This window comes from Temnothorax longispinosus, chromosome 1 (assembly GCF_030848805.1).
Source record: "Temnothorax longispinosus isolate EJ_2023e chromosome 1, Tlon_JGU_v1, whole genome shotgun sequence".
In the NCBI taxonomy this organism is placed as follows: domain Eukaryota; kingdom Metazoa; phylum Arthropoda; class Insecta; order Hymenoptera; family Formicidae; genus Temnothorax; species Temnothorax longispinosus.
The window spans coordinates 22,263,266-22,290,539 of record NC_092358.1 but is presented as its reverse complement, the minus strand read 5'-3'; the positions used below and the strand labels follow the sequence as shown (position 1 = coordinate 22,290,539).

The 27,274-nt window shown below is 41.3% G+C and overlaps 1 protein-coding gene across 2 annotated transcripts in view; it reads left to right on the top strand.

Annotated features, from left to right (window-relative positions):
- Nucleotides 1-27,274, top strand: part of Cv-c (crossveinless c) — a 207,842-nt gene that overhangs the window by 147,847 nt on the left and 32,721 nt on the right. For both annotated transcript variants that reach the window (XM_071786013.1, XM_071786022.1), the window contains exon 9: nt 10,279-10,350. In XM_071786013.1, the coding sequence (XP_071642114.1) occupies nt 10,279-10,350 (72 nt within the window). The remainder of the gene's footprint in view (nt 1-10,278; nt 10,351-27,274) is intronic.

Below are 27,274 nucleotides of genomic sequence, written 5' to 3'. Positions count from 1 at the left end.
GGCGGCGGCGAGTTGCGTGTACGTATATTCAAATGAGATATATGCACCGGCGTGTAACACCCGCGTCTGTGTGCGCGCGTGTAACTAGGCGCAAGGAACGAGACCGCGAGCACACCGCACCGCGCGTTAAATTAACGGCGCGCTTTCGATTCGAATAAATCAGACGTTGAGAACTATCGTATTTCGGGTCGCGATATTTAACCCTGTAGCGGTATCAAGTAAGTAATATATGTAGAAATGTATAAGTGTCCCATAAATAGATTTCTTCTCGACAAAAATGCCGAGATAGCGATGACTTTTGAGTCAGAAGTTATCTACTTTGCACCTTGAAAGATTTCACGAAATAAGCTTCAGAACCGAACGTAGGTGGTAAAACTCGATCTGCTTATTTTTCTATTTAGAATGGATTTTATTTGTATTCTTAGAATTTTCATTCGAAATTAAATACTTAAAATAAAATATTCAAAAATGCTTTAAAACAGAATATTAAAAAGTTGCTGAGAAAAAATTAGAAGTGTGTCGCCAAACTGTGCCTGTATGTAAATAGATATATTTTATCGGCTGGCAATTAGGATTCGACCGTTGAAATACGTCGTCGTTTTGCCGTTGATCTTTAATTGAACGCCCCCGTTTTGCCGGACGACAAAAAACGCGCGATATGATACGCTGGAATAAATCATGGCCTTCTGCCGATCCGAGGACGACTCTCCGAGTATCTCGTCGGCCGGCAATTAGGAATCGTTCGATACGGTGACGTTTTACTTGTTGCATCAGAGTTATTTATCTTATATTTCCCGCGGAAGTTCTAGCTACGCTTTTATCGCGAGCTCACAGCTAACAAGCCGCTGATATCGCGAATTTTTTGCTTGACTTTTAAACGGATGTACGTGTGAGAACGAGACGTAAGAGTGGTCTCGAATCCATTAGCTTCTATAATATTTTATCGTTTAATCTGAATTCGTTATTTTTAATCTGTATTTCAATACCCCGATTAAATATAAAACCTATTACGCATAATATATCAAGGTAATTTTAAATAAATGTGATTGAAAATTTTATAATATCAATTCCTGCATCCTTTTATCCTGAGCTTCATTTCTTTCTGATGATAAAATTTAATTCTTTTCTCATAAATATGAGAAATATAATTTTATACGAGCATAATATCATAGAAATTGCGGCAAATCAGAAACACTTTAGAGAAGTGGAAAACGACCTAACTGATATTATAAGCTGTTCTTCCAGAGAGCTCCTCAATTGCTCTCGTCTCGTCGTAAAAGCCTTCAGGACTGAGGATGACAGTAATTTATTACCATTCTTCCATCAGTCTCTTAATTTTTTTTAGCCACCGAGAGAAGCGAGATCATACCACCGGCTTTAAATTTATCGCGCGAATTAACTAATGAATACAATCGTACTGTGGTAACGATCTCACGTTGTTCTCGTTCTAGCGTGTCATATGCTGCTGTTGCAAGTCCGTAATAAAGCTTTCGCACCGAAGAGATCGTTAAAGCGACGAGCTCGTCTACGACCTGCAATAACGTTTAAAGTGTTAAAGTTCAACAATTTTACCGCGTAAAAATATGCGACGCTCTTCGCGCTCTGTAAATTTTCTCAGATTGTTCGCATTCGCGACTTCTAAAAATGCAAGTGAAGTAAAGCCCTTCGAATTCCTAGCATTTAAACGTACATCTCTTTCTCCGGAGATTTTGCTCGCGTACTCTAACCCAAAGAAAACGAGAAGAGTTATGTTTGCAACAATAATAAATATTAATGATGTGATAATTCGTCATGTATAATTAAATCTTTGTCTAATTCCTTATCTTTTTCTTAGAAGAGAGAAATATCAAGAGTTTGATATAATCATAAATATTTTCTAAGTATTTTAATTAGTTTTGCGACGTTGTAGAAAAAAGGTATATAAACAAGTACTTTTGTAGTTTGTACAAAGCATATATGAGCGTATTGTTAAAATGGCTCGATTTGCTTGCCAAGCCTTGGCAGATAGTCGGGCCGGTCCGTTTGGTCGATCGGCCCGCGAGTTCCGGAAAATGCGCGCGGCGATAACGAATCGGTGATAACAAGCGCATGACAGATCGCCGATGTAAGTACACCTCGCGCGGATATCTCGTTAAAACGAAATAATCTCGGCAGGCACGCTCACCACCTACGGGTCTGTTCTCTACCGGTTTAGGTTGAGGCAGGTCGTCCCGTGTCCCGAGCTATTACCAGTTAATGACTGCCGCCACGTTCTCTGTCCCTTTCGGATTCCCTTCCCTTTCCGTCCGCTCCATCTTCGCGTGATCACGCCTTCTTCTCTTCGGATCCGATCCCTCCGTCGCTGCAGACACGCGCGTGACAGTTAATCCGACTGCAGCGATGGAGTCACGCAAAGGACCGCGGTAGAAATTTTATCGGGGGATCTTATAAGCAATCTCTATACGATTCCGGAATGGAGCGATCTGCACAGATGCACATTCCTCGATTTCTAATATCGTACCTTGAAATATTTTCGTGGAAATATCATTTTGATTGACATAGTGTCAAATACAAGTATACAAAAAGAAATGATGTTGTACTAACGCTATATTAGTCTGATTTAAAATAATCTTTTTAATTCAATAATAATATTAATGAAACAAATAACATTTTATTGAAACAAGATCATATATTTGTTTCATTAATATTGTTATTGAATTAATAAAATTATTTTTAACATTATTTGTCTCTGATGTGCATGCAATCTTTGATTATATACATACACATGTTTGTTTTATTTATTTGTATTACCCAATATTATATGCATAAACACATATGATTGAATATCATAATAAAAAATATCATAATAATCTGATATATGATCAGCATTTGTGGATTGCGAGAATGTGTTTATCCTTATACAATATGTTACGAGTTACGATAAAGAACACAATGAGAGTATTCTTGGGCAATTCTTCAACCAGGAAAGTCTTTGAAGATCCTCATTCAGATATTCTCCCCGGTTCTTGACTTTTAATTGCCGGAAATGTGAAACTTTCTAGAAGGAAGTAAAAAGAATAGGAATACTCGCCAACCCTCTGATTTTCACGCGAGACAAGGTACAAGAAGGAAAATAAAAGTAGAAAGCGAAGGGTCGGGAAAAATTGGAAAGAGCGCGAAACGATGTTAACGCTCAAATCGTCGTATTACGGCAACGTTTTCAAGGCAACGCGCATTAATTCGCGTCTCCGCTCGCAAGAGACGTAAATCATCACCCACCACTCTCACGTGCCCGATAATAGATTTCGTCGCCCGCGAGACATCATTCTTACAAATGATACGGTCCATACACGATAGTTAGCGCGGTCGAGGTTCGGCCGGTCGGTGCGCCGCTTTTTAAGAACTTACGGATGGGACGAGGCCGGAGATATGAAGTCGCGAGAGGAGGCAATGATTGTCTCCCCCACTCCTTGTTAGTGAAGAAAACGGCGGAAGGGTGGAGAGTAGTCTCTGCGCAATTAACGAAGAAGCCGTGGAAATGCAATCGCGCAAATCAAATATTATTCCGTGCAGAAGGACGAGACTCTTCTCTCGCACGAAAGGTATTCGCAGAAAGTTTTCGCAGAGGTCGTCCGTTTTATTTTATTTTTGCCGTTACTTTTTCCGATGGAGAAGTATATCCGTGAACGTCGTAGGTCGTAGGACAAAGGCGTGGCTCGACCTTTTTTTTCTTTCTGTTTTTTTCCTACCTCCGTCCTCCACCACTTACCTACTCGTGTAGATTTATCTTTCCGGCTAAACGAAATACGAAGTTCGCCAGTGTTTGACCGCGAGGCAGTTCGGGCTGGCAGTTGCCCTCGAAATGTGATGGTGAATTTTGGATGGGTCAACGGGGCGCATTGCATGTGTCAGGGAGAGAAATATTAAAACTTCTCAGACTTTATCGGAGATATACGAGATTTTAAAAATATCCCGACCTGCTTTTACGAAAATAATTATTAACAGACATAATACAGAAAAACTTGAACATAACATACTTGTTATTAAATAATAATAATAGCAATTGTTATATTTATGAATTAAACGAGTACCACATTATATATTATAATATAATATTGCATTCTAATTATTATTTTATTATTACAATGAAGGGAGAAGTAAAGATAATAATCTCTTAACGTTTCGCATAATGAACCATAACTTCCCCCATAATTACTGGTCTCCGAATGACGGAGCATTGCTTGATGATTATCGAGCCATGTTCGTCTTCTTAGAAAGAGTCCTAGCGCGAGCGCGCTTTGCAAATCACGGAGGAGGATCCTATGCAAAGCGGCTAACCGGTTTCCGTGAGTCCCAAATCGACGCGGGGAAGAATCCGGGGCCCTTCTCGCCGACCCTTCTCTCGAGACTCTGTCAATGTGACAACGCGCCGTGCCGTCGCAGCATGCGGCGACGCGTTTTACACCCCGCTGATCCGCATTTGTTGAACCCAAGACGCACTTCGGACGACATCTTTACCGCTTCTTTAACGCAAAAAGAATTCGCTTCGCGTCACGTCAGGACGATACATGTTACGAGTTATGTAATACATAATATGTACGATGACGTGATAATAATCGAGAGAGAGAGAGAGAAGGAGAAAAATCAGCCGTTTAAATTTCATATTAATACACAATATAACGGATGTATAAAATAAATTCCGGTTTATTCACTCTGTTTGGTAACAAAAAATTGCTAAAATATGTAATTTATAAAATCATCAACGAAACTTTAATTGGGTTATAATATTTTTATTTCTTAAATGTATCTTTATTCTTAACTACATAACTTAGAGTTGAGAATGTTGATAAATGAATATTATATTCATAAGTTTATTTTTGTATCTAGCTTCTCCTCAGGGCTTCGAGTGTTCCCACAGTATTTTCGCAAGGATTAACACGTTTCTGACTGAACGGCTGTACGGGGTGTAAAAATTTCAATTGCCTTTATGATCGCTAACTCGCGCGGTACTCATTAGACAAATGTTTATGCAATGGAAGGTCGTAAACGGGGCACAACGTTGCCGTATATCACTGAACAAAGGTTGAGTTGTCGGGTAACGGGGACGAATTGCAAGAGATCTTTCAGCGGCCAGCAGCGGATAGATTATTACGTAATATAGGAGTGGTACCAGCTATGTGTAGAAAATTGTTAAAATATGCAGTTAATATTATCGTAATTTCGGTGAGCACGAACGAGGGAAATAGGAAACGTTGAGTCGCACGATATACGTATAATTAAGGAATAGCTATGGCGAGCAACAAGTATCCTTACGTTGTCTTTTACTCTCTACAAATAACATATGCACGTTGAGGATGACGAATAATTGTATTCCTTCAAGAAAGTTTAACGAGAAAGTTTAACACAAAGTAGTAATAAGTGCCATATGGTACCATAAAATAATATTAAACGTGAGGTAATTACAGAGGAAGTTAAAATTTACTTGTACGAATATGCATTATGAGAGTATACTTATATTATTTATTTCGTTATTGCACTTATAATTATATATTGTTATTATGGTGTTCTAGGACGGTGCGGAAACGAAATTCTCGATTCTGTTTTCACTGCATCACGCAACTTTTCCTTTTAAAACTTTGACGCGCGGTCATTAAGGCCGCGTGATTCATCTGCGTTTTCGACGCTTGCATAACATTTTTTTTTTATATAAATTGTGGCTCTCAAGCATAGCAGCTTAAATACGGCCAGGTCTAACCGATAGTCTTTGGGCTTGCATAACATTGAAGATAAACCTTGTTCGAAGGATAGTTTCACTATACCTACGTATGACGGTTGTCTATATATGCTTGTGAACGCCCACCGGAGGCAGAAATTATCTTTGGCGCCAGTCCGCCGTTAAATGCAATATACGAAAACAATAACATATCCGCTGGACCATGACCCACTCCAATGCCACGATTTATCGGACTCGATTGGCGATGGATATATGACCGTGTTGTTCGTACAATCAATAAACTCGCTTAAGAGAATTCGATTTGTCATAATAAACCGTTTAAACGGAATATGCGTACTGAAGAATGCACGTAGGATATAATGGATCTTACGACCTACGCTATCTATTCGCGAAGAGCGTATTCAAAGAAGCAATTATTTGTTTTCAAAGATTATTTATTGATTAAACAGATCGAATCTCCGAATGTAATGAAATTATGAATTTTCTCTTTGCCATAATACTCCGCTTTCACGAATAATATAAAATATGAACATGTTTGTATGCTTCTCCGTTAATATTTGTGTTTTCCTTTTAAAAGTTTTTATCATCGATTATCGCAGATGAACTTAAAAATAAGAAGCTATGAATATTTCTACTCCATTTAATTCAGTTTCCGCACTAACATTTCTCTCTCGTAACGAGGAAAAGAATTTGTCACTGTTGTCCCAGAAAGCTTTCTTCTTGAGTCATTGCAGGACAACGCGCCGGTATGTTTTCTTCGTAGAATTTCCGGCGGAAACGTGAACATTACCCTGATTTCTGTGAAAACCACAATAGCAGGCCGAGAAAAAATATACATATATATTTCGGGTGCATACACTTGACCCGAATCTACGAACAATTGTGCATTTTGGATTGTATGAGACACGTAACTTTCGCGAAAATGTCACGTCCTTCAACTTTGATTTGTCGCATAAAGCTCCTGGCGCACAAGGCACTTTTTACACCCCCGCGTCTTTTTTAAGCTTTTGCTAATGCTCGACTTATTTTGATACTGACATTAAACGTGATGCATAAATTTCGTTTTATCGTCAGTGCCGATTTCATTTGAATTTCTTATCGTTATGCTCGAATGGATTAATAATAATCTAATCTGGAATTCAATCGATATTAATATTTAATATGAATATATAAATATTTCAATTTGGGAAATTCGATATTAAATATTTCGATATTAAAGCATCCAGATAAAAAATTATAATAATGTATGATGATCATAATATAATGCTATTTTGTATTTTACTTTCTTTGATTTCATTTTACCATTACACTATTTTTTCTGTTATATTTATCTGTTAAATTATTAATTTTAATATACAAGTATAAATATAATTAATATTTTTTTCTGTTTTTATGTATTTGTGAGATTCTTATATTCGTATATTGAAATAAAATTAATACGCGGAGCTTGAGTCTCGAATATTCCGTGATGTCAGAGACAAAGTTGCACCTAGAGATAAAAATATCGAATCGAGAAGGATTAAATTTAATTGGAATCCCGCATTTTGTACTGCGCGTTTTTCGTTCGTTTGGTATAAGCACGCAAATTGGCACGATCGGAAGTTTAAAAAGTGCGAGTATCACCGATATTTTGAAATAGGACAATGGCATCCTGACGGTGAGTGCGAATACTCTTAATCCGAAAAAAAGATGGGCCCCGCATACGGTAACAAACAGCTACATTGACATGAGCTATTTAATTAATATTTATCCCGCGGGGATCAAAGAAAACCCACGGGACGAGGGAAATTACTGATTGAAATACAAGATTAACGCCTGCCAAGCCTGAACTCGTTTTTTCGTACTTGCGCATGTCGCCGTAATAGCATGCGTTTCTATATCCGCGCCTTTGGAATATTCTTCATTTTCTTTCCACATAGAAATAGGCCACCATCCGAACTATAATCAATCTTGGCGGAATTCTGTATATGAAGAAAATCCAGACATAAATAAAGATAATCTGCATTTGATTCATCGAATAAAACACAGAAAAAAATAAAGTAAATATTTAAAGTGTGCTCTATATATATATATATATGACTAAGTTTTAGGTCGTTGTACTTTTTTGCGCCTTTCTTGCGGTGACAATAATTTCCAACGTACAATTTTCCTCACTTATCCCGCTTGTTCGTTCGCAGGGCCACATGACAGAAATTCGCTACGGAATAATACGACTTTGCGGTAGGTCGCTGCTTTTAACTTCCAGTTATATTCTGTACAAAAGCAACACGTAGGTGTGTCATTCCGCGTGAGATAAAAGCACTTCGTGCGCTTCTCTCTACAGCGAGAGAATATATCTCCTAACTTCAATTGTTATACTGTTGCGCGGTCAACCGATTTCTGCGTCGGCGTCGAGGCCCTCTTGTATTTGGAAGCTCTCTAATTAGCCTGTTAATTGGTTCGCTCTGGTAAACTATGGTTCTCTACATAATTCCCGCCTCTGCCGCTTTCCGATCAATCCTGCAACTTGTTGAGACCGATATAACTTCGATAAGCTCATATTTCGATAATGTGCATACGCGGAAGTGAACCGGATATAATCATTCGTGATAATCGTATTGAAACATAATTAATATACGGAGCTTGTGTTTCGAATATTCCATGACGTATGACGTGTATCGGAGTCAAAGTTGCACCCCGAGATAAAAATAATATCGCACCGAGAAACATTAATTTTAATTGGAATCCCGCATTTTGTCCCGCGCGTTCGAAAGAAACGTGAAAATTGACGCTACGAATTCTATCCTGTCTCTCTCACCCGAGAAATTGACTTTATTAAAACTATGTCAGTAAGCGCGCTTTAAAAAGTTAATATAGAGATACTATTACATTTTTCTACCTGACTCTGTCAATTTTTGTAAACGAAATACTAATGCGCATTGCACATCCTTCCTTGTTCTCGCGCGGACAATGTCGATCCTACACATTATTATTCGCGTTGAACGTATGCGCGCGCGCGAAAGGGATATTTTTAACGTTTATACAGATACTTTATCTCATTATAATTCGCCCACGCGTCCGCAGAGCGACTGCGTTAGTTACCGTAACGATCTCCGCGGCAGCGAAGGCGAACTTCTCTTCCTCATCCGCTTCCTCATCGTCTTGTTCTCCGCGCGTGTTCTCCGCTCGTATCCTCTTCTCACGCGAATTTTCATCCGCTCTTTGGATTACATTTCTGCCATATTTCTTGTTTATTTTTTTCTTGCTTATTTTCCTTATATGAGCACCGCGCGCTTATTCAAACACCCACTTATTCTCGTCACAATTGCCCTTTTAACGCATTGAAATATATATCCTGTAAAGCGAACATCATTTGTTTACAATAAACATTCACTCCTTCCGCTTATTAATAATTTAAATGTAAGATAGAATGTGGTTGATTGAATTTCGTAATCGATAGAATTAAGATCGTTATACGTTCGTGGAGCGCGATCGAAAGAAAGAAGAAGTATCCTAAGCATCCTTTTCATGCGACTTGAGATCTGAACGCAATTGGTGGGCACTTAGGAGCGAGACGGTTCATTTGCATGTTTATAAAGTGGCATACGTGAATACGTACATGAATACATACATAAACGCATGGCTACTTACGTAAATTCGTGTCGTCGACCTCGCGTAGACTCCCCGTAACTTATATAGTTTTATCTTTTTTTCCGTCATTGAATCTGCACCACAATGATGCTGTCGTCGCGTTACATTTTACTACAAAATACAGTCATGAAACGAGAAATTATATATATATTTAAAGTTTTAAATTTATTATCTTTTGTAAATATCTAATCAATCCGAGCACGAAGTATTTAAAAACCTTGCGTATTTAAATATTTGAATTATGAGTACTTGAACAATAGGTACAGAAGTCGTAATGTATAATAATGTTTATAATATATATATATTTACGTTTAATTTATTAAAAAAAAAAAGATGGTTAGAAACTATGCCAGACGTGCAATATATTTGATACATGAAATATGATCCAATGTGCGCAACTAATAATGCTCGTAGATTAATCGACGGACGAGCTAAAAGATTCAACTACCGGCGTATCGCGAGTGAAATACTCCAGCTCGCAGGTGGAAAATGAAGACGTTGGCCGTTCATTCGCGAAGGCTACCCGCTGTTAAGGAAATCTATAAATCCGCCGTGGCGATATCGATACTGATGGCTACCCATGTTTTATCGCCCTGCGGATACGCGATCGCCCGGATCTCGATTATGAATTCCCGTCGTCCTAGTCTCAGCGGGGTGACTGACTTTCCAAGATATCTCTAGTCGTTCCAACGATTTTTCGGCGATAAATTTCGCGTATTTCCCGCACGTCTTCTCTCTTTTCGATCAATTTCACGAATATTATATTAATTTGCATAGATATTTTGATATTATATTGGCAAAATTTAAAAACTAGATATTTTTATCCTGTTTATCCATATATAAATATCATCTTTGCTTTAATATTAATTTATGACATTGTCATTTTGTACGACATACTGAATAATCTGATTAAGACTGATTTAAATTTTTTTTAGAAATCGAGGCGCAAGAAGCTTGCAAATGGTTGAGAGCTGCCGGATTCCCGCAATACGCGCAAATGTACGAAGGTAAGTGCTCGAATAAATATCAGAAAGATAATAAACAATTATGATTTGCGGTTTGAGATTTATTAATGCAAGTCAAAATACCTTTAAATTGCTCCGAGATTGAATGAGTATAATACTAAATAGCTAACACGAACTGAAAGGAAGTAATTTTAGATGAGATCTAAATCGCTTGAGACATCCGAGGATTCAGATGTCCTGGAAGTAGATAATGGGAATTTAAGTGGTGCTGTTGGGAATGGCAAGGAGGCTTAACCTTTTGTTATCCTCCAAGTCTCTTAAGGGAGATAAACTACCTAAACTTTCGACAAATTCTAACTTGTTCGAAACTACGACTCGGCTACAGTGATGTTGTTGCACATAAATCCTGACAAACATTATCTTAATTGCGTAAGATTATCATCGACATAATTTTCACGACATATTTCCCAAGTACTACCTAGAGCCATGTGTTTAATCTCACAAGGGTTCTTCGCCAAAGCGATCGCACGCGTCGGAACGCATGTATTGCTTGTCCTCGAAAAAGGATGGGACTAGAAAAAGCAGCGTCATTTTTCAGGACCGCTCTTCGAAGAGAAATATGTAGTTAGAGCTTAGAGCAGAGAGATTAGAGAATCTAACAGCAAGATTTATAGGCAGTGACGCTCAGCCTGAATTTCGCGATCTTTGAAAAAAATAAAATAAAATATATTAAATGCGTGTGTGTATGCAGTGGCAAGCCAATTCTGAAAACTATCCGTAGATAGCGTGACGTGACAAATGATCTTACTGGGAAATGAGTCTTACCACGGGCAGAGCTGTTGGTGACTATTTTGCAACTGGGTCCGACTGCCAACTCAAGTGTTGCAAGGCAGTTATTCATATACGACAATACAATACGCGAGTTCTCGAGGCGCATCGGTGGCCACGTTAGCGCCAGGATACGCCGGAAGGAGGAGCAGTAACGAGCGACATCACGTGGGTAGACGCGGCGGATCAGGTCGTCGCGAGAGCCGAGAAAGTAAATTATTAAGGGGGCAGAGCTTGATGCGTATGTGCGCCCGGACATGTTAATACGTTTTATAATGCGAACCCTTTGTCGCGGCGCCTACCAACAATGCGTTCGTTATTGCGGTACCGGTGCATTGTTGCCGCCGCATTTGCGCCGCGGCCGATGCCTTCTTCTCGCCATGCCATTAGCGAGGTATTGTTTTACGTTTGTAACCAAGGGGGGTCTCGCGGAAGAGTTTAATGCCTATAGCAGTTGGGCTTAATTTTTTTAACCGTCTCGGATCAATTTTCTGACCTTCTTCTTAGTCTGACAGACTCGAGTAATATTTTGCTAGACTAAATAGGACACCGTTGTATATATAGAGAATGTTTTGCTCCTGGAGACCCATGGACCACCCAGTCATGACGTTAGAGGCCTCAAGAATTGTCGAAAGTTTGAAACCCAACACCCCTCTCGTCTTTTCGTGTTTTCTTTCCTTAAAAAGCTCCACTTTCACGCACTGTCATTAATTATGTCACGAGAACTCCGTAAAAATATAAGTATATATATATGGCGATCGGCAAAAAGAAGCTGAAAAAATTTTACTCATCATACATCGTGTTCTATATCTAGAGCTAAATAAAATATCTCGGGGATTTAATGATTTCATTCCACCGGCGATATCCTGGTGACATAAATCTCGTCGTTACATTGTGACGCTTAGCCAGGAGGTAAGATCCGCGTAGATGTAAATCAGTGCGGCTAGGCGAAAATGAAAAATTACGCGAACCATTAATCACTCGTCCGACGGCGTCCGGGTGAATATTATTCCCGCATTAGCTCTTGAAATTGAAGAAAGACCTGGAATTACTCGCCGTGCCAAGGACGTTAATGACTGCTGAACACGAGGCATTAGTCCTTTCCCTATGTACACGTGGGTTAATGCCTCTGCACGCGCAATACGCTCTCTTGGCGGATTTGACGGACTTCGTTTACATCTGCTATGAATATCATGTGCATTATGGAGAAATACGTGCCAACGAAAACTGACGAGAGCTTGCTTCAGCTGTCCCAGTAATCCAGAAGATCGTATTTCTATAACAATTCATTTGATTTCAGGAGATCGTACATTAATACTTAAATGTGATATAAATGTTTTAGTGAAAGCAGAGAATGAAATTTATTTGAAATTCTCTATTCAATTTATATCTCTGATTTAATTAAGTCTGTGAATCAAAATAGCAACGTGATCAAGCGGAAGACGAGGTTTAACGTAATTGTGATTTATTATTTAAAATTTAAATGCAACTGGTCGGAATTTTTCGATTTGTCTAATAACTCGGTATTACATATAACTGTAATTTGCAAGTTTAATAAGTTCGCTCCATTATAACTGTAAATTTATGTGCCTCCGGTCACGCCATCAGTACGCCTGGCGCGAGCGAGATACGCGCGTTTTTCTCACTGCGGCAAGGAATCAGACTATAGCAACGCGCCTTGCGTGTGCAAGAGGCGGAAAATAAAATTTCTTATTGAATGTCGACGGATCGCGGGGTTCAGCTTGTATGTCGCATCGTATCAAAAAAGTGACACATTTGATGGATACCTATTATTCCCATACCGCGAAATAACATGACGATGTTCAATATTATATATACTGTCATCCTTCTGGAAAATTAGAAATATTATGAAATTTTTTTTCTTCATCGCCGAGCCGAGAGATTAAACGGAATAAGTTGATTTGACATTTTATATTTTTCTTCTCAATTTATTTACTTACGACATTAGAATGCATTTTATGTCACCATGAAGAAATGTGCGGACAGCCCTAAAGATAGTTGCGTAATGAAATATGCGGTGTTAATGCGCAAGCGGATTAACGTCGATCGCGGAAAGAGTGTCGAGCCGCGGCACTCCCATTTCCATTGTACGAATCGCAGGCCAGAGATAGGGACCCACTCTGTTTCACGACGGTCGTGATTAAACAGATTTGCTCGACATATACTATGCAGCGGCTGGATAAGCCGCGGCAACGCGACGTGTCCAACGTCACGTAAAATCTGGACGGAAAATTTTACGCCGGGTTACGTCGCGTTAATACCTCGACTTTTCGTCACCGTTCAACTGGCGGTGTCCATGTGTTCCGACAGGCCTGTTCGCAGTCAGAGCTCAATCACGCGCGCCACACGCGTAGCTCGCGTGCGAAAGTTTCAATATGAATTTTTTTTCTGACAGCTTATGAGCCGAGGGAAGTTTTAATTCTTTTATCACGATTTTTCTCGCAGGGACGACTGATTCACACAATTATCTAAACTTAGCAAATTCACGGATCCGAGCTCGATACATTCCTATACATCCTATACATTTTTATGCATGTTTTTATAAGTAATAATTTTAGAAGAAAAGTGAAAATAAGATACAATGTAATAATTTAAAAATAAAAAGAGTATAAATAATAATAGAAACAAGATTTATGTGCATTTGGTGTAAATAAAACAGAATAGCGAAAAGGTTCATTTTTTTCATATATTTTAAAGAAGAATGTTATAGCTTTTTATCAGTTTCGCTACATACGTATTTTTATAATTAGTTTGATCAATGCTAATTTATTTTATTATAATAAGCATATATTATAAATGCATACAAGTTGGCAACTTTGAATATTATTCGAATATATTACACGCTTTAATAATTTTCGTATTGTTAATAGAATTATATATTTAGAAACGAAAAAATATATTTGTATTTAAAAAGTAATCATATTAGTAACATCAGTATTTGCAAATTAGTTTCTTCCAGCTGTTTGAAGTTCCAGCAATTTTAAGAATTTACTACTTGTGTGATTTTATTTAGCGTTATTTGAAACGACATAAATCGGCCGTAAAAGTTTCAAGATAAAACGATTTTATATTTCTGCTTATGAAGAGAGAGACACGTTGTTTATTTATTATTCTACAGAAGCCAGCTTACAGACAAAGCTGCCGCCTGGATTCTCAGAAGAGAAAGCTCAAAGAAAATTTTAGATACGAAACATTTCTCAGTTTTATCAAGTTTTTCTGGACGAAATGCATCTTCGTTAACGATTCTTTTGCGATTAAATATAATTTGTAGATTAGAATATTTATTTAAGAATATTTTGACGAATTTTAGTTATCTCAGAAATGTATTATAAAAATATTCAATATTTTTACCATTTTACGCGCCAATTATCGGTGACATATTGTTATAAAAAATATTTTTGTTGAAAAGGACTAGGAGATCCATTACATTTAGCTCGTTTACACTCAGCTTCATTACATTCATTATTCTTCCCGAGTTTCACTCGGCTTTCCGTGCGAACGGTTTCAAGTTTTGCAACCTCTTCCGTATTTTCCGTAAGTAGAGCGACTCTACATTTTATGCGGGTAGAAATTCACCCGCAGGCGGTGTATAGTTTACAAAACAATCTGTTTTTCGCGTTACGCGCAGCGACGCAGCTGACAGCGATCGTTAACGGCAGACGTCCCGAAAAATCGACTCATTTATCCTCGTGAATCACGCGTTGCGTCAATAGCAACAGCGGCATGGCATAAATCGATCATTTACTGGTTTAATCCTCCGGTGTGCCTTGGACGTGTTGCCACCGGCGTCACGACGCGGCATCACGCCAACGGCCACGGGTGTCAGGTGGTCGTCCGTTTCGTCTGCTGGCCGAATTTATAATACGAGAAAGAAAGAGAGCTTCTCTTCTTCTTCTTCTTCTTCTTCTCCTCTCTCTCTCTCTCACTCTTTTGCGACGTACTAAAATAATTTCAGTCGAATGCAGACTAAAATTGCACGGTGTCGCGCGGCAACAGTCACGATTCACGAAATCGCGGGATGTCGGAAGCACGTGCTGCTCTTTCTGCCTTCTTTCCGAGCCGGCTTGGCACGACGCCAGACGTCGGGGCGCTTCTCCTGTTACCTCTTTGTCTTCACCTCGCCGTCTTCCTTTTTCCCCTTGCTGTCTCATCGCGGAGGAACATAATCGCCCTGAGCTGTGGGCAAGACAGACTATTCGTCTCTTACCCAGAATCCGCCACAGCTGCGGATACACAGTGGTCTCTTCAGATGATCGCGACGTAATTAATCGTCCGAACGGCGCGAATAGAGCGTTTCGAGGAATCATCGACCCGTCCACTCGTTGTTTTGTCTCGCTTCGGGCGCTCGTAATTGCGTATCGAATCGAGGCAACGACTATACCCAGGGAAATTCCGGCTTTGACCCGGCGTTTCCGAGATATCGGACAATCTCTCTCAGGTAATTTCTCCCCGCTCGTAATTCCAAATCGGATTCGCGTCACAATGAAAATTAATGAGTATTTAATACCGTATATGAATAACGATAATATCTTTCGAATTGTTGTGAATTAATGATCGTAGATGTCGGGATGGGAGATATTTCGAAGGACGCGAGCCATAAATAGTTTTGCTCAGCGTCTCGTTTTATAGTAATTCACTTAGCCGAGGAATTTTTTTCGGCGCGTCCCGTGTTCACGTTACCAATTAAGGATAGCATGAAATATTAACTCTCCTCGAGCTAGCGCTAAGAGAGGAGCATTTATATATCTGCGAAACACCGCGAAGCCTGATTGCTATGCGCGGCTGATCTTCGGCCCGGCTCTCAGCTGGGCTCGGCTCCTCGGATTCTCCTCGGGGTGCAAGCCCGCTTGGAAGGTCGCACAAATGGTTTTCATAAGACCTTGGAGAACGTGACATCGGCACTGGAAATATATCGGTTCCGTAAAAATGATGGTTCTTTACAAGTTTCTAGCCAACCGTGCTGGGAATGTCGATAGAAACTGGAGCGACAGGTAGTGGTAGCTTCGAACATGAATAGAATCATTTTTATGCTTTACGAAGACTTCTGCATTGTACATTCAAAAACTTGAAAGTTTTGATAAAAATATTTTAATGATGAATAATTTATTAATTGTAATATTTAGAAAGATACATAAATAAAAAAAAGGTTATAAATAACATTCTCTTAATATATTTGAGCAGGCTTTATGTGATAACTTAATGTCATTATAATATATTGTATTTTTATGTGTTTATCAGTATATTTAGATTATTTATATAGATATGAGATAGAAATATGATGTAAGTAATATTTTCTATTTATATATAAGTTAGAATATTAGAGAAATTAACTCCAAATATTTTTATTTTTGTTATTTATAACTTTTCTATGCGGAATAAAATTTATTTTACATTGACTGCGCTAATGTTAATAAGGCCAAGTTATTTAGATTAATGGTGACAGGTTGTCCGACTCAGCTGTTATAGGTGACGAAGGACTACTTTTGCCGGAAATAAAGCGCAATCGGACTCTCACGCTGTAATAATCGCGCAAGCGGAAATACATCGCGAGAGAATCCGATGCGACGTGGTGAAACCTTCACCCAGTTTCCGCGTATATGTCTTTAGTGTAAAATCGCGAGCAGATCTAAGGAACTAGGGCGCCTAGTTACGTCCGTAACAACAGCTTCGTAACGACCTTTTCACGCCCAGTTTCTCCTCTTCCGCTTTCATACCCTTCCTGTTACAGTTACCACGGAGGTCGCATCCTCGATACGATATTTTCGGAAATATTCAACGAACGACGGTAGAGAAATTCTCGACGAAAAAGTATTTTTAACGAGGAGTAGAGCCGCTGACTACGAAGATAAAAATAATGCAGCGCCTTCTCTGCAACGCTTATTACTCGCCGGAATGTGAAGGGACGATTTATAATTCTTAACAATGTGCATACACATAATTCACCCGACTCTTGATTTTCGTAATGGAAATAAATTGTATCGACGCGTATAGGAAGTACTCCAAAATGTTCATCCGTTTAATTTAGATTTATGTCGAAAGTTTAAAATTACACGTTGCTTCTTTCGGTCAGAAGATATATCTTCTTTAAAGTTTGACTGATGAAGAATGACTGATAGCTTTAAAATTTCAATGACTTTGAAAAATAATCAATTGAACGGAAAATTGGAATTATTCGAAAGCTTTTCTCAATTACATCATTTTTATATAAGGCGCGCAAAATTATAATATTGCGTTTGATGCCAAAAATAATAAAAGGATGAAAATGCTATTTTATCTCAAACTACGACAAGTAGACTTGGGTTATATATGTCCGCCAAGATTTATCTAAAAATTCTCAAGCTTCTTCAATAGCAAGGTGAATTTCACGTTAAAGCGATAAGATAAGCGATATATCATGTATCTCGTCATATCTCAGGTCTCGCCGTAATCGATTGTTTTTTTCTGCAAACCTTTAACAGTTTTCAATGAAAAGATTACAAACGAGCTCTGGTATCTCGGTTTCATGTGAAAACCATCGCTCGTTTCAGCCGAGTGTCTACGTGACTCGGGTGAACCATGAGACGATCGATCACACCCCTGTCTCCAGTCTCGATAAATCGCTATCTGCCTGTTTGGACGCGTCTCGCCCTCGTCGCACGTCTAATCGCGAGCGTACCGCCGATTTTTTATCGTTCACGGACGTTCAACGTATAGACGATGCCAATACAAGACATCCGACAGGTCCGGCGCTGTGTATGGCACGCAGCGTGCATCGTCCACGGCCAATTAGTCATACGGCTGTTTGCTGGTGATACGATATCTCGATAAGCGGTCCGCGTCGGCTGCGCGCGCGTTATGACATCAGTGTTATTTTGTTATGTAACACTGGAATGCGCGGATCGAATTTGTCGGTGCGCGCGTCTTCTGCCGATGACGAGTACGGGATAGGGCGCTCAATAGCAGACCTACGATCCTTCAATGACTCAACCAGATTTCTATACGACGGCAAAACGACCTTGTCGAAGTTACTCTTGTGGTTAATGACGCATTATGTTAATTCTAATCGGCCATCTGTTACGTAATTGACTCAGAAAAATTTATTAGAGAAGAGAGCAGAAGGGCAGACCGAAGGCACATGATGTTGTAGCAATATTGTACCGCACCGCTATTATCGCCTATTAATTACTATTCTGTAACGCACCGCGGTCTAGTCCTCGATAAATAAAGCAAGGGTTAATTTAATAAGGCAAGGGCAGTTAATAATCCGTCGCGCCGGCAATAGGAACGTCCATCATAGCCGCCGCCGCATTCGTAGCCGCGGCGAGATATGGATGTGCAGGCGAGGGACGATGTACCAATCGCTCGGCAGTCGTTACAACTGGTTCGTAATGACAAACGATGTCGTTACGTCTATCTGATTACGTGAGGCATAAAGAATCGCTGCCGGACTGAAAAGCACCCGCGGTGCGCGGGAAGAAGGGGGTGGGAAGGGAGAGACCCCTCAATGAGCGGAGCGATTACGAGAACGAATCGTGGATTGTCGGCCGTGAAGAGGCCTCTCCTCTGCAACCGATACGGCGCGCCCGTTATTTCTCGACGTAAATAAATTCGACCGTGATTTAGCAGCGTGCACCGTGGCCGGCCGTTCCCGATGACTGAAGTACAGGGTTATCGCGACTGTGCAACGCGTTAGGCCGTCTGACGTATGTGCGTTGCGCCGAGCGCAATATGGACCGAGCATCGTTACTTCGATCTGCATACTCCGTAATAGTAAAATAATTGTTTGTTACGCACTTTCAACGATTTCGCGAATTCGTGAGGTTTTATGTTTCTGAATGTTCATTCGCCAGACGCATGTTTCTCCGCGATTGTTTAAGTTTCCATAAACAATCGGACGATATTATTGCGACTATTATTAGTAGGATGATAAAATTGAGGAAATTTTCACGTTTTGTTTGGACGTGTCGCGCTTGAATTCTCATAATTGCGTCGAAATAACGATCAGACTGAATAATGTTCTCCGGAATTAAATGCTTCGCCGAGGCGATTTTACTGTCGCAGAATCTCGCCGTGATGAAGATCGTTCCTAAATTTTAGGAACGATAACCAAGTTCGAGTTTAGATTACCGAGTCTTCAACATCAGTCTTGAATGCTCGGCAACCAAGTTCTATGTTAGATTTCATCCGATCAATCTGCCGCAGGCGCTTCAAAGCGTACAAGCGAGAATTATGCAACCCGAGCGGATCCCTGACGTCGAGAGAGAAGAGCGCCGAGGGGCGAGAGCTTCTCTCTTTCTCTCTCAAATCAAACGCGAATATCGCCCGCGTCTATTTCGGTAATCGCTCGCGCGGAGCATCTGCTCCTCGTTTCTTCGGCATCTCCGACAGTACAGGCAGATATACATATAAATGTTCCGCGACTTCTTCCTCACCGTCGAAACACACCCGGAAATATAACCGTCGTAACGTAACTGCGACGCCTGGTAGATTTAATTCGGACGCAACTGGGTTACGCCGTCGATTCCGCGAAACGGCGCGTTATTTTATGGCCGTTCCTTCGACAAACATCAAAGCTCCCGGACTCGCGGCGTCGTCGGCCGCCGCGCCGCCCGTATAAATCAGGAGTCGCGAGGGGGATGCGAAACTCGGGACGGATTTATGCGCGTCGCGCATCAGAAACGCTCGACAGCCGTATAATGGTCCCGTCATCGCCCGCGCAATTATTTTAAATCGTGAACTTCTTGCACGCGATGACACGCGAAAAAGTGGCGATGAAACTTGCCGACTTCGAGGCGAAAATGCTGGCGCGTCGTGGCGAAAAACTTTTCCCATTTTTGCGGTAGCGTGAAACTTCCTTACGGAAAGGTCAACGAGTTAATATAAGAGAAAAGATAGGGGCCATCGCGCACGATGACACGAAGGTCAATGTAACATGAAGTACTGATATCGCAGCGCGATTTCTACCGTGCGCCATCAAGGGCGGGGGTCTTATTTTCCTTTTATTATTCAAGCTCCATAAATTCCCTGATGTTCGGCCGGCGAAGCTGATGGTCGGCGAAGCGCCAGCGAAATTCGCCGTTGTGTACAGTTTAATCGCCGCTTCCCACGGTACGTGCGGGGCATCGCCGATTAAGCCGTCCCCGTGAACGGGCTTGATCGTTCGCGAATAATTTCCCCAGGTTGCCCCCAACCTGTCCCCCTCCTCTCCACCCCGTTCAGCGCGCTGCCTCCCCGCGTTTTCCTTTTTGTTCGCACGCGCCGATCTCGCGCCGGCGACAAAGTAATCTCGCCCGGGATAAATTATTCGACGGCCGGCGAAAATGTAAATTCGCCCCGGTGGGCGAGGGCGGCGATTTATACGCGACCAAGCGGGATACTTTGCCGGCACTTAAGTGCCAGCCAATCCCTTTTTCGTCCGACGCACGCGCTCTCGCTAATTTATGCGACTGCATTTCGCGGTATTCGCGCGCTACAGTCTCTCACGAACGCTAATTCTACTTGTCGCGACGTTCGCTCGTAGACGAGAGACGAAGCGGAGAGCCCGCGAATATTCAACAACAAATTATTAAAGCCTTAGTTGCGATACGAAAAGCACGATTGCCCCACGAACTGCACGATACCGTCCGAAAGAATTAAATTCTATGATAACTTATCAAATTGTGAAATTGACATGTTAAAAAAAGTTATATAAATGCCTTTTTATTGAACTTCACCATCTTGGTGTACAAACCCTGCTAAAAAATTGAAACAAAATTTATAATACTAGACACCGCAGACGCACGCTTCGCGCGCGCTATTTAGCTTTAACATTATGCTATTAGGTTTACACTATTAACTTCTTGATACACATAACTGTCAAAATATATGATAACAGCTGCAAATGAATTAAGTAAGCGCAGCGAGAGAACCAATTGACATTGCAGAAAAGCGACAACAATAAACTTCGATAGATTCGAGTATCGACTTTACATCTCTTTTTTAGATGTGGTTGGATGGATCAAATTTATTTCAAACATCCTCTGGTATTCACATACTGTTTCCTATCGACTTTTCCTCTAATAATTATTATTTCAGAACTTTAAGGCATAGATCGTAATAAAAATAAGAGAGATAAGTATAAGCTTAATTATATATATAGAGAGGTATAATTTATTACATGTTTGAAACTTTTTTAATCTATGAGTTTAAAATTCATTACTTGGATATGTGTTATAAGTTTGTTTTATATAAAACTTGTGGACTATGTTATCTCCAATATTTTTATATAGAGATAAATAAATATAGACAAAAGCTCAGATGTAAGCTCAGAGGAAATGAAATAATTTCCTCTCAGTGTTTCTTTTATGAACTACGCTCACTGGTTTATTTTATTTCGTACTTCTTCGTCTCCGCCTTCTTCTGATATAATGATCCATCAAACTGATGTCAGCGAGAATCGAGTTTCTTATGTGACGAATGGTTCTTCTAAGTAATCCCGCATTATCGTTGTCGTTTTGATATCGGGAGAAAAAGGCGAACGTGCTCGGACGGTCGGTGCACCAGTTCTTTGCGAGACCGCAAGTGAGTAACGCACCCTTGAAACTCTCGAGAGTCACGTGACACCTCTAGACACGGTGAGTCTTACAGGCTACTTGTGGAAACGAACTCTGGTCTTGAAAATACTTGGCCTCGACTCGAGACTTGTCTGACGTCACGTGCGATTGGGAGGCAGGATCCTCCTACGGTATTCTCTTCTATCCAAATATTTCGATATCGTTTAATCCTCCTCGACGCGAAGGGAGACGTCGCACGTGATAACCGAGTTTACTTCTTATTATAGCGAGCGATGTAATTTTATTAGCTCTCCGATTTCGAACATCCACTTACATAACTTTCTTATACGGAGTTTATAATACAAAGTTGTAACATAAAACTAATCTAATAAAATTACTTGTATACAAGATAGTATAACGTGTAATTATACGATATATTATTACATATTGTTACAACAATTAGATATTGATATTATTTCAAATATGTACTGTCGTGTAGACTTGATGAAAGTTAAATGCGCATATAGAGCAGGCTACATTCGCTCACGCAAACGCGACGCATGCATGTTACACGTTTACCAAGTACGTGCAACGAAGGGTTATTTCGAGCGGTGACATTGAGCGCCGGTTGAAAAATGAAAAAAATCGCGGCGCTTAAATATACTGAGAAGGACGGCTCTATACGAGACTCGGGAGACGCCGTGGCGCGCGCGAGACCCAGCCACACCTCTATATTCGTCGTAACGAATTACTCCGCAAACCGGATTAATGTAAACCACCCCTCGGGAAACCTTCGCCCGTGCGAAGACCCCTCGCGGACAAAAGAGTATTAACAGTGTGGGCAGGATTATCTGGTGTTTCTCGCCGTGTCGCGTTGCCGCTTCTGTCATTAATTCTAAAATGTACAACAGAGAGAGAGAGAGAGAGAGAGAGAGAGAGAGAGAGAGAGAGAGAGAGAGAGAGACTTTCTGGTTGTACATTTGTTTGCCTGTTCATAAATACCGAGAGACACTTTAATTTTTCTAATTACATTTCTGGAAAGATGCGTTATTAACGATTCCATACAATTGTAGAACGTTTACAAATCATGCGCGCATTCACGCGAATTATCGCTCGCGCGCTCATGCTATATAATTTCGCTCGTGCTTGAATTCAATTCCGCGGACGTTGGCCCGCATTTAGTTTAACCCGAGATAGCGTTGTACGCGATCTTCATATAGGAAATAATACTCGGAATCGTAGGCAGTCACATTCCGGCTAAACGCCGGATATGAATGCGGATTATTGAACCCAGAAATAACACTGAATAATTCGCTGTCATCTGGTGAGAGACTGTGCAATTTTAGCAATTAGACTGGCGACTGGATTACGAACGCGAGCGCCGTTGCAATTTCGTCGGCGAGATTCAAGCAGAGGGGGGAGGGGATTAACCCGAGAAATAACTCATCCTGATCAAAGATTTCGCCTGACTCATCTGACTCGTCTCGACTCGTCTTACGGACGCACACTAATTCTAGCTGACACAGGCGCGATGGAACGTTCGGCGAGGTTCTCCGTAAAGCTAGTCCCCTCCGTTTTTCAGGGAGCAATAGCCTGGAGTGCTGCCAAATCCGTAGATGGCCGAAGCTAGGAAATCGCTTCGGAGCAGGTATTTCCGCGCCTGGAATTCGCGGGATACCACCGTCGTCGCTGCGTACCGAAGCTCCGATCGCGTCGCGGCGGGGTCTTCCCTCGGTGCCCCGCAACCGCGGCGCTCTCGAGTCCGCGACGTACGACGGAAGGCAAGCGTCGCGAAAGACGCGATAGCTCCGACGGCGTTGGTAACTGCCCGATTCTACCGGGAAGGATATAATTTACCCGCGTGTATTTTCGGGAAGCCGCGGGCCAAAGATGTGCGCCCCGACGGCTATTTGAGGCGTGTGCCATCGTGTATTCTCGAGACAGGGAAGCCGATTTCGCGCTCGACGGACGGCTGTCAGCCCGTCTGGCGTCCGATAACGTAATTACGTAAGTGCGTCTGCTTAGATCACCGTCTCTGATAATGTCATTTCCTACTCAGACATTTCCCGAAATAAATTCCGATGGCGATTCCAGATCTCTTAATTGATTCGATTGATAAGCACATTTACAGAATGTATGATATAAAGTCGTGTATTGCACACAATATTTAAAGTAATTTCCGTCGGTTTCGCAAGGCTGTTAAGCGAACAAACATAAAACAGATAGAGTTATCAAATATGTATATATAATGTGATATCTCATGTTAAATGCATGTTACATGCTTGTATAACTTGCATCGATAAACGAATCAAACGTAATAATGCCCGCGAGACAAATGTAATTAACTCCGATGCGATAGAGCAGCTTTATTCGGAGGAATCGCGTAGAATAAATTTGTGTACTAAGACGCGATCTATATGAGCGAGGTGCGTGTTTCTTTTTCGTACATTAGCTCTAGTCTAAGAATTTTGAACAGAGACGCGTGTACACCGAATCCTAAATCGACGTCCGTGTCCTAATGGATCTGCGAATCCCGCGAATCGGCCATCTAAGGTTTTGGCGACGCGCCAGGAATAGTCCCGCGGGGTTGCCTGCATAGATCTCGCCGAAAGCAAAGGGGTCTTTGACACATCTGTTGGGGGCGAGCCAACTTTGGAGAGTGTGCCCAGCGCGCTGTACCGTGGCACCTGGATAAACCCGTGCGTGCGTCGCCTCCTCTCTCTCTTACGCCGAGCACAAAGATTCGCGATGACGATGAGAGGCGAAATCATCTGTTTTAATGGAATCGATGAATATAGCCGGGAGCGGGTAAAAGAGAGGGGGTCACAAAGGACTGGTAGGCTTAAGTGCGTGCGCGCACAGTAGCCAGCCGCTTCCACGAATTTCCGTCTTTGTTACTCGGATCTTCGTAGGTGGGCCGCGGGAGATTCGCGGGGATAGATTTTCCGCGTGACAGGAACGCCGGCCGCAGCGTCTTTGAGCGCGCGCGGCTGACAAAATACGCGGGGCGATTAACCTCGGTCGCGTACGCGGACGGAATTGATTCCGCCGCTGACGCAAAACGCCGATGCACGTATCTGACGCGCGGATACGCGTCGCGATAAGAAAGACTGTGAGAACTCGTATTGAAGAAACTCTAGTTTTAGTCAATGGAACGTTTGAAAATTATGACAAAAATGTTGTAGAACGAAAAAAATCATGTGAAGTAAATCTTGATTTCTTGCTTCTTTAATACGTAACATGCATTTTTCAATACGTAACGTAGTGGATTTTGAAGCTCCGTGTATTTTTATACGTAAAAGAAAAGGAAATTTGAGAATATCTCCGACGCGTTCATATAAGTTTGAATTTGCAAAGTATGGAAATCGAACTCCAGATCGTACAGGAACTTAAAGGGATATATACGCACTCGCCGAGTTCTGATTACGCCAGGCATAGCCCGTATAAATAATCCCGACTAAAACTGTCGCGACACGCGAAATAATACACGTCGCCGGCGCATCCATTTTCCCGGCGTTCTCCAGTAATAGAATGGAAATTCTCGCTAAACCGCGCTTCCGAGACCTCTCTCTTTCCCTCTGTCGCGCTGGCGTCTTCCGCCAGGCTCATTCCCGCGTATATCTCCGCGCACCAAGAAAACGAAACGTAAACTCCGAATGCTCGCGAGAAGTGGAAACGTAGAAACGGACAGATGACACGAAGACACAGTTTCTACGGGCAAGAAAACGCCGACCACGTCGCCTTCCACGAAAGGCGCCTCCGTCGTCGTTGGTGGGCCGCAAATAGTCTCGGATCCCTCGGTATAGATGAGAAGGGATGCGCGAATGTGTGTTGCACTTTCCACGCGGTCGGTATCTGTCTTCGCGGCCCGGCTCCCTATCGCTCATCCCGGGCCCGATGGAGCGAGAAATTCGCGCAGACACGATCGGCGACGCTTCAGCACCGTCGCGATCGTCCGCTTCCTCGGACGCCGATTGAATTAGCAATGCGTTTTCCACGTAACGAGCACGCGAAATACATCGGGGAAGCTATACATGCATCTTACCTGTATCGTCGCGAGTTAAGCCGTTCGGCGTCGCCTCGTTTCACACTCGTGGATGTTAGCGAATTTACGCGCGACGCTGACGCATGCCTTCACGCGCATTAAGGTCGCCCGGGTTTACTCGTGACAATGGACAATGGCATCGCTAGCGATTATTCAAATAAGCACTGTTTATAATATACGCTGGGAAGAAAGTTAAATTATCCCCCGCGCGATAAACGCGAGGAAAAGCGATTTAATTCATCCCGCAAGATGGATGTTTAAAATGGCTCTTGGCATCAGTTTTTTTTCCGCGCTACACCAGAGTTCGTAATACGCAGAACTGCGAAGCTATATCCAATATAATTTATACTTGTTGACGCGCGTCTTCGAAGATCCATTACGAGAGGCGTCAAATCTCGCGGATAGCGATGGTCTGGAGAAATCTTTTTCGGAATCTCGCGTGACCCAGTAAACGCGCTTTAGAGAAACACAACGATCGTCTCAGATCTTTCTCGGTACAGGAACCTTTTCTTCGCATTTGTTTTCTGCGGGCGTTAGCAACGCTGAAAGATGCTGTGTGTTGCGGCGCGAAAATTATTAGACGTGTATTTCGGGCGATCGTAAGCCACGCGCATTCAGGCTTGTCACCCCTTTTAGCTTTCGACGTTAGGGGATTTTCCCGCATTTGCTTTGTATTCGGAGATATTGCGTTATTTATACGTCACTCGCTTCTCTTTCAAAGATTACAATTTATTGGCTAATTACGGATTACGAGAGATTTTTATTTAATATAAAGATAAAAATAACAAGTATTTTTAAAATAATTCTATATATTGTCCATTTATTTTTCAGATTTATTCGGGTTTGTTGCATATATTTTTTATTAACAAATTATAACTAGGTTATTTTTAATGTGTTCAAAAATAAATGTATTTTTAAATTTTCTCTCGAGTCAGCAAAATTCTTCGTTCGGTATTTTTTTTCTACCCCAAACAGCCACTGTTGTTTTTATACTGTCAAATATTAAACTGTTAAATATTAAAGGTTGAAATTTAAATTAATACCTTAAGTTAAAAATAACATGTTATTTAACTCAAGGTACAAAAGCAGTATTACAGTATACAAAAGTAGTATTATTTTAACTCCATTGGTTTATTGTTAGTTAAATTAATAACATATTAAGTAGCAGTGACGATCTATAAGAATGGCTAAAAACTATTTAAATTGAGTATAATTTGACACTTCGAATTTAACAGTGTTGTAAAGCTCTTCTATGATAATATTACAAATTTTATAGTGAAGGAAATGTTCAATTTTAACGAAGATATTTACTGAATAAACGTATTGAAATGAATTTACAAAGTATATAATGGAAGCGACAATAAAGCATCATCTGATGCAATGCCGCGACAACGCGACATCGGTCACTGCATCATGCATCCGGGGGTATCCGTCTTATTCTCGTACTACCCGGCCGCGCGTAGCGAAGTCGAGTGCAGGGCATGCACCCGTGAAATGCATCGGTTGCATCTCTCCCCGTTACCGTTCCTCTCGTTCCCCTTCTCGTACGGACACTCGTGCC